The 8702-nt window shown below is 38.0% G+C and overlaps 1 protein-coding gene across 1 annotated transcript; it reads right to left on the reverse strand.

The window, feature by feature from the left end:
- Positions 1-452: 452 nt before the first annotated feature.
- Positions 453-8480, reverse strand: LOC130211332 (myosin heavy chain, non-muscle-like). Its single transcript, XM_056442071.1, has 3 exons — positions 7674-8480; positions 7367-7638; positions 453-522 (listed from the first exon to the last, which is right to left on the reverse strand). The coding sequence occupies exons 1-3, from the start codon at positions 8478-8480 to the stop codon at positions 453-455; spliced, it is 1149 nt and encodes a 382-aa protein (XP_056298046.1).
- Positions 8481-8702: the final 222 nt, after the last annotated feature.

Below are 8702 nucleotides of genomic sequence, written 5' to 3' on the forward strand. Positions count from 1 at the left end.
TAACAAGATTATGTGAAATTCTGCTCACAGTTTCCGCTACAGAGTGAATCTCTTACCTCGTAAACAATCTTTGTTTGAGTGCAGACAACCTCCTGCAGAGAGCATGACAATTATATGTTTATATATATATATATATATATATACATATATATATATATAAATATATACATACAATTATAATATATATAATATATATAATATTTGTTGTGTATATATATAAATATATATTTATTACAAATGGAATATTTGTTGTATATATATAAATATATATGTATTACAAATATAATATTTGTTGTGAATATGTATATATATATATATATCTGTGGTGACAGCAGATGTGACGTACTGCTGCTGACATTTGTCATTTTAATGAGCTATAGAGTATTATTATAACAGTATTATTAAGATTAATTTATTATTTTGGGGGGAAAAGCCTCAGGTCTTGATTACTTTTAGCTGTCTCCAAACGCGTGGGCCGTGTCCTCATTTGACGCTCCAAATATGAGGTTGTGATAGAGGCGTCTGAGCAGTTTCAGATATTAAAATTAAATTAAAATAGATATACTTTCAGTGAGTTTGGTCTCCGCTGTGTGCAGCGACGTCAGATCACCGATGTCAAAACTGTAAGAAACTTGTATTCCCGTCTGGTTTGTAAACAAGTTATCCTTACAAGCATCCTTAAAGTATGTTGATGATTTCATGCAATTACAAAAAAATAATGTCCTCAATATGTTGTTTTTTTCCAAATAAGGAAAACGTCCACCTCTTCTTTCCACGTCGTTTCACACGTTTGCCAATTCCGTCTTTTATTTGGGGGACAATGTGTTTGTATTGGTGAAACTTTTGGGATTCCTGGGGCGAGCTCCTCTGCCAGCGCGGTGACAGACGGGAGACTGCAGCGCGGCTAAGAGTGTATCGCTGTGTTGTTTTTCATTGTGTTTAGCTTTCCCAGGATCGCTTGCGTCTTATCGAGAGTGATTCCTTAACTTCTTAGGAGGTCATGTGAAATGACCTGCTGCCACCCGGAGCTCCAATCCTCATTAATCTATTGTCAAGAGTTTTTTTTAAATGATACTCGAATAAAATGAAGAACTTAGAATAAAAAAAATTACTATCAATGCATATATATATATATATATATATATATATATATATATATTCTGAATATATCAGGAATATCGTTCAGCAGTCTGGGCCGTGGTCTCTTAATACTGTGGATGTTCCAGAAATATAATTGGATAAATCTGTGTGGTAACAACCACTTATTTGTTATATATAAGCTAGAATCAGTGATAATAATAAGTTGCTAATTCTTATACCCATACCAAATGTTGCCATTTTACAATATCATTTAATATTCCTATTGCGGTGAACCTCAACCTTTACCTGGAGGTTGGTTTAGGTATTACATTTAGCTATGTAATTAACCCAAAATACATATTTTGGAATTCTGTTGTTACAGAGTGACTCTCTTACCTTCGTAAACAATATTTGTTTGAGTACAGACATAATTACATCTGTAATTTACAATAACATTTATTTGGGGTTTTAAAACCTTATTTAATGAAAGAATAGCAAATTGTTTCCTTTGGTTAAATCCTTTTTTCTCACCTCATGTAATCTCACATGTTGACGCATGAAATTGGTAACGTTTATTTTATTTTACACTTGGTAACGTTTATTTTATTTTATTTGTGTATTTTTTTATTATTTTTATCTGTACATTTTTTATCCTTGTGTATTTTTTGTTGTACTTGTTTATTTCAGTTGTTTGCTGCTACTGACGAAATGTCATTGTACAACAACAATGACAATACAAACTTTTTAATCTTTATCTTATCTTTATGAAATCGGGGAACAACGACAGTTTTATATTTGTCGTCGTCGTCCCTTTTTATTTCCCTTTTTTTGCACCTCACGACCGAATAACACACTTTGTGGTATTTCACAACTGATGGTGTAACGGTGCAATGATCGACAGTGTAATGAGAACAATATCTTCCTCTGACAACATCCACCCATTTAAAATGAGTTGTTGACACATACTGACATGTGCACGGAGACAATTAATCTCAATTAAAAAAAAAGAAGAACAAAAATGCTCTTCGATTCGCCAAGACGGTTCCCTTTGAAATCTAAAGTCTAGACGTGACTAAGAAAGCACGAAATCTAAAAACAAAAAATAAACATCACCTCTCTTGACCGCCTCCGGCTCGTATGACGGCACTACCTCGTACATTCTCGCTCTTCCATGACAACAAAAAAAACTTCCTCTGTTGCTTGTCTCCGTGGCTTCTGGCCGTGTCTCACGTTGAGGAATTTTATGACATCAGTCTCTCTGCTGCGTCGGGCCCAACTTATTATTGGTGAAAAATAAGCTGTTTCACATGTTTTTCTCTTGATCCACACAGACTCATAACTTTGTAGTGTTTAGAACAAAGTTCTTTAACCCTCCTGTTACCTTTCGGGTCAATTTGACCCCATTCAATGTTTAATGTCGGTGTTCTTTGGGGTCAATTTGACCCCAGGCTGTTTTTCACTGTGTCAAACATAAGAAATATCTACTTTTTTATATATTTAAAGGGCTATTTAGGTAGTCAACAAACAAACATAAAGTACCTCACACTTAAACTTGGGAAACAATATTAATTCTAATAATTTTCTGGAGGTTTTAATTGCTGGGGTCAAATTGACCCCGAGGGTAAAATATGTTAGTAAATGTAAAGGTAACAGGAGGGTTAAAGTCACATTGTGGTGTGTGTGTCAGGGCCCTCAGAGGTCATGGTGTGAATGATATATATATATATATATATATATGTGTATATATATATATATATCTATCTGTATATATATATATATACAGATATATATAAAAAAAATATCTATATATATATGGATACATATATACATACTGTATATATGGATATATGTATATATATGTATATATATATATATGGATATATGGATATACAGTATATATATGTATATATATATGTATATATATGTATATTTATATAAATATATATGGATACATATATATATGGATATATATATATATCCATACAGTGGGTACGGGTAAATGTTTCACTCTTTGTTTCATTGGAACCATTTGCTAAAATCCAAAAAGTTCATTTTATTTCTCATTAATCAGCACCACATCTTGACAGAAATACTTATGACCATGAGATATTTCAGTTTTTCTTTTTTAATAAATTTGCAAACATTTTTACATTTCTGTTTTTTTCCGTCCAGATGGGGCGCCGAGTGAACATTAATGAGAAATAAAATGATTTTTTTTTCATTTTAGCAAATGGCTGCAATGAAACAAAGAGTGAACATTTCAAAGCGGTCTGAATACTTTCCGTACCCACTGTATATAGCCGTGTATCCCCCATGTAGAGTCACGCTCCCCCTCAACCTCACGTTGGCTTTAAAGATACATTTATTATTATTTATTAAATCTTTATTTAACCAGTTGAATCCCATTGAGATTAAAAATCTCTTTTTCGAGGACAAGACCGGCATCAACACAAGAAACACATAGTTACACACACAAAAAACACAGAACAAGACGAGTTAAAAGAAACTAAAAGTTAAAAGACGGTGACATAACAGAGTTAATTTAAGAAATATGGTTAGAGGTGCACACTAAACTGTGTCGTAACTGGACTGAAAATGTACAATTCTGCCGTACTTTACTATCCACTCTCCATGTTATGGACTGATTCATCTAAAGTCATAAATTAGGATTGAGTAACCCACAGTGTTCTGCACCTTCTCTCTCACTCTGTTGCTCCCCTGAAGCCTTTAGTTATCAAGCTCCTCTTTTATGGAACCAGCTTCCAATTTCAGTCCGGGAGGCAGACACAGTCACCTCGTTTAAGAGTAGACTTAAGACCTTCCTCTTTGACAGAGCTTATAGTTAGGGCTGAATCAGGTTCACCTGGTCCAGCCCCTTGATATGCTGCTATAGGCTTATAGCTGCCGGGGGACGTTTTAGGATGCACTGAGTACCTATCTCCTCTTTTTCTCTCCTTAAGGATGAATTTTCATCTCTCAATCACACGTTACTAACTCTGCTTTCTCCCCGGAAGTCCTTTTGACTTTACGTCTCATGGGGTCATCGGACCCTATGAGACGGCATAGATCCTATCTGCCTGATGGATCGTCTGGGTCGTGGAATTCCTGCTCATGACTACGCCACTGTCCTGTTGAGACTCCGCCCACTCCTCCTCCCCACCGCCATCTGCCTGATGGATCGTGGAGGTCTCCATCGTGGAATATGCCTACTATGAACTATTCATACACTCTGTCATATTCATTGAATGTATTTTAACTCTAAATCTGTCCTTCTGTACACATTACATCTATTGCATCTGTCCATCCTAGGAGAGGGATCCTCCTCTGTTGCTCTCCTCCAGGTTTCTTCCCTTTTTTTCCCCCTGAAGGGTTATTTGGGAGTTTTTCCTGGTCCGATGTGAGGTTTTGGGGCAGGGATGTCTATGTGTACAGATTGTAAAGCACTCCGAGACAAATTTGTAATTTGTGAAATTGGGCTATACAAATAAACTGAATTGAATTGAATTGAAGGGTTCTTTCCTTTTTTTTTCCCAGAAAGTTTTTTTTGGGGGGTTTTAGGGAGTTTTTCCTGATCCGATGTGAGATCAAAGGTCAGGGATGTCGTATGTGTACAGATTGTAAAGCTCTCTGAGGGGAGTTTGTGATTTTGGGCTATATAAAATAAACTGAATTGAATTGTGCAGTTTCATCACTCAGAATATTTTCACTATTTTAAACTGAACCAAATGTTATGATGCTCGCCCCGTGACAGTCATCCAAAGTACACTCAGTTTGTTGCATCTGCCCTTCAACAAGTTTAATCTAAGAAGGGGTCCAATTGGTGTGTGTACAATGCCATAGTTACACCAACAAAAAAAACATTTGTGTGTGTGTAATTTTCCTGGCGGGGATCGGAATAATACAAATATAATTCTGACATTTTAATGTTTTCTTTCAGTAACATAGTTTGTGTCGTCCGTCATTCCGACTCGACGTCGACGTCTTGTCGCTCTCATTTTATTTTTTCGTTTCCATTTTGACGTCGTGTTTTTTTTATCGAGCTTTTATTTTGATATCGTGTTGACGTTTGGGTGTCACATCCCTGAGGTCAGAATGACCAGCGGCAACACTTCACTTTGATTAATGTGGCTTACGTGTCTTGGAGTTTCCATTTATGTTCTTATATATTCACGCAAAGTTCAGCATCCGACCACATGGAGTATTTAGCAGTTTACGGTCGCCGGCTTGTATTTTTTTGCTTTCCTATAAACACTGACAGGTGAGCTTCGCACTGATTGGCTGTCGGCCAACATCCCGTCACTCTGTGGAGCTTCCACGGCCTCTCAGAGCTGAGCGGTCGCGACAAACTGTTGAATTGAAGTATTTTAATCTGTGGTGATTAAACAATAGGTGCACGTTGTGAAATGTATTCTCAAGAATAATTAGGTGTAGAAATAAAGTTATATGTGCAAAAAAGCACACTGACGAAGAAATAGCTCATTGGGACTGTAAATAATATGTTTTAGATTAGATTAGATTAGATATTCCTTTATTAGTCCCACAGTGGGGACATTTCAGGATCACAGCAGCGGGTGCACATTAGAGCATTACTGTAATAAAGATAAAAATAAAACACTAAAACAATACAAAATACTAATACTAAATATACAGATATCTATATATATATATATATATATAGCTATATATATATATATCTATATATATATATAGATATAGATATAAATATACAAATATAGATAGATATATCTATATATATATAAAAATATAGATAGATAAATATAAATATATTTTGCACTGGATATCTTTTCAAGATAATAACAATAAGTACAACTTGTGAAAAACTAAGCAAAACAAGTTCTTATATTTGGCAATAAAGAGTTTTACACTGCATACATTTTCATACGGACACTCTTAATTCATGCTCGATGTTGAGCTCTTATTTTGAAGGGAAACGCCGATTCATAATTACCCAACGGTATTGTTGTGTGTGTCTTCATAGAAGTTTGAGGTATTTCCATGTCTCCTGCTTAGTGAGATACTTAGCGACCAGAAAAGAATCGATGTCGTGCAATGAACGTCTCGTGAATTTTCTTAAAAAGTTAAAATGAACAACACATTAACCATATTTTAACTATAATATGCCTGTCAGACTAGTTGTTATTGCCAGGGAATGCGTCAGTCTGTTCCTCCAGTGACTGCATGTTATTAAATGATTTATTTCCCCTCTGATTGATATAAAGTTAACATAAAAGTCCTATGTTCTTATTACAAAAATATGACACTGTACAGACAACAAGAATAGATTACCAGGCAACTGTCACCTAAGAATGCACATTACTAACAACGGGGAAGGTTTTATTATCATATATATATATATATAAATGATGTGTATCGGTGGAAGGATCTAGATTATCATTACCGTGGATGTGTTGTTGTTTACAGACGCGTATGAACAGAAAGATCATCGTCATGTATCGACGTGTTCTGTGGTAAATCAGTGGATTCATGTTTCTTTGTGGGGAGGAAACAGAGTCACACATGATCCTGAACATAAACACTTTAGTGAGTTTTACTCCCTAAAGTATCTGAGATTGAGTTATATTGTTGTATTTGGACAGGGATTAGTGGATAGAGGGATGGATGGATGGATAAATGTATAGATGGATGGAAAGAAGAATAGATGGATAGATAGATAGATAGAGAGATAGATAGATAGATAGATAGATAGATAGATAGACGGATAGATAGATAGATAGATAGATGGATTGTAACAGTTTAGCTCCACTCCTTCCTTTTTGTAATAGTTGTTTTCATCCTGTCACACCATCCCGTCAGTCCAACTCCCCTCACCTGCCTCTGATCACCTCGTTAGTCCCTCATTCCCTTCACCTGGTCATCACGCCCTTCTCACCTGCAGCCCATCCCCTCATTAGTCCCTCACTATTTAGCTCCCTCACTTCCACGTGTCCTCTGCCAGATTGTCTTGTGTTTTCGTGCCAAGTTCTCCAGCGTTATTAGAGTATATTCCTGAACTGCCTGTTCTGACCTCTGACTCTCTGCTCCGCCCCTTTTTGGACTTGTTTGTTTCTTCGACTGATCTCCCGGTTTTGACCCAGCCTGTTTCCAACCAAAGACAGTATTCTTTGTGACTCCTGTCTGAGTCGTGCTTTTGGGTCCACTCTAATAGCGCCGTGACATGGATAGATAGATAGATACTGTATTCTTTCCCCGGGGGACATTATTTGTAGCAGCAGTAAACGAGGTTACACTAAAAACAATACAACACAATAGTTCAAACTCTAGCTCAGACTCTAGTTCAGACTCTAGCTCAGACTCTAATTCAGAGTCCAGCTCAGACTCTAGCTCAGACTCCAGCTCAGATAGTTCAAACTCTAGCTCAGACTCTAATTCAGAGTCCAGCTCAGACTCTAATTTAGAGTCCAGCTCAGACTCTAGCTCAGACTCTGATTCAGAGTCCAGCTCAGATTCCAGCTCAGACTCTAATTTAGAGTCCAGCTCAGACTCTAGCTCAGACTCCAGCTCAGACTCCAGCTCAGACTAGTTCAGACTCTAGCTCAGACTCTAGCTCAGACTAGTTCAGACTCTAGCTCAGACTCTAGCTCAGACTCCAGCTCAGACTCTAGCTCAGACTCCAGCTCAGACTCTAGTTCAGACTCTAGTTCAGACTCCAGCTCAGACTCTAGCTCAGACTCTAGTTCAGACTCCAGCTCAGACTCCAGTTCAGACTCTAGTTCAGACTCTAGCTCAGACTCTAGCTCAGACTCCAGTTCAGACTCCAGCTCAGACTCTAGCTCAGACTCCAGTTCAGACTCTAGCTCAGACTCCAGTTCAGACTCCAGTTCAGACTCTAGTTCAGACTCTAGTTCAGACTCCAGCTCAGACTCCAGCTCAGACTCTAGTTCAGACTCCAGCTCAGACTCTAGCTCAGACTCTAGTTCAGACTCCAGCTCAGACTCTAGCTCAGACTCCAGCTCAGACTCCAGTTCAGACTCTAGTTCAGACTCTAGTTCAGACTCTAGCTCAGACTCCAGTTCAGACTCCAGTTCAGACTCTAGTTCAGACTCTAGTTCAGACTCCAGCTCAGACTCTAGCTCAGACTCTAGTTCAGACTCCAGCTCAGACTCTAGCTCAGACTCCAGCTCAGACTCCAGTTCAGACTCTAGTTCAGACTCTAGTTCAGACTCTAGCTCAGACTCCAGTTCAGACTCCAGTTCAGACTCTAGCTCAGACTCCAGCTCAGACTCCAGCTCAGACTCTAGTTCAGACTCCAGCTCAGAGTCCAGCTCAGACTCCAGTTCAGACTCTAGTTCAGACTCCAGTTCAGACTCCAGCTCAGACTCCAGCTCAGGCCCAGCTGTGCTCCAGGCTAGCTTACCCATCACTTGTTTGATAAGAGACAAGGAGAAGGAGCAGCAGCACTGTCTCGAGGTGTTCTGCCGGCTTCGCTTTACTACCAACTACGGATCATGATGTTCCAGCTGCGGACCCACTGGGGACGGACGGTTCAAAAGCTGGTGTCCATTAACGTTGCATTCTTTGTTGCCTTCTCAGTTTGGCTTTGGGGTGATGTCAAACGGGGATATTGCCAGTTCTCCCAAAAT

This window comes from Pseudoliparis swirei, chromosome 20, assembly GCF_029220125.1.
Source record: "Pseudoliparis swirei isolate HS2019 ecotype Mariana Trench chromosome 20, NWPU_hadal_v1, whole genome shotgun sequence".
Taxonomy (NCBI): domain Eukaryota; kingdom Metazoa; phylum Chordata; class Actinopteri; order Perciformes; family Liparidae; genus Pseudoliparis; species Pseudoliparis swirei.

What these genes read in the sequence shown, in the direction of transcription:
- LOC130211332 (XM_056442071.1), bottom strand. Translation starts at nt 8,480, where the DNA reads ATGGGTAAGCTAGCCTGGAGCACAGCTGGGCCTGAGCTGGAGTCTGAG. An exon ending in CTGAGCTAGAGTCTGAACTA is followed by an intron (nt 7,639 to 7,673) that starts GTCTGAGCTAGA and finishes AGTCTGAACTAG; the next exon opens with TCTGAGCTGGAGTCTGAGCT. An exon ending in GAGCTAGAGTTTGAACTATT is followed by an intron (nt 523 to 7,366) that starts GTGTTGTATTGT and finishes GAAACTGCTCAG; the next exon opens with ACGCCTCTATCACAACCTCA.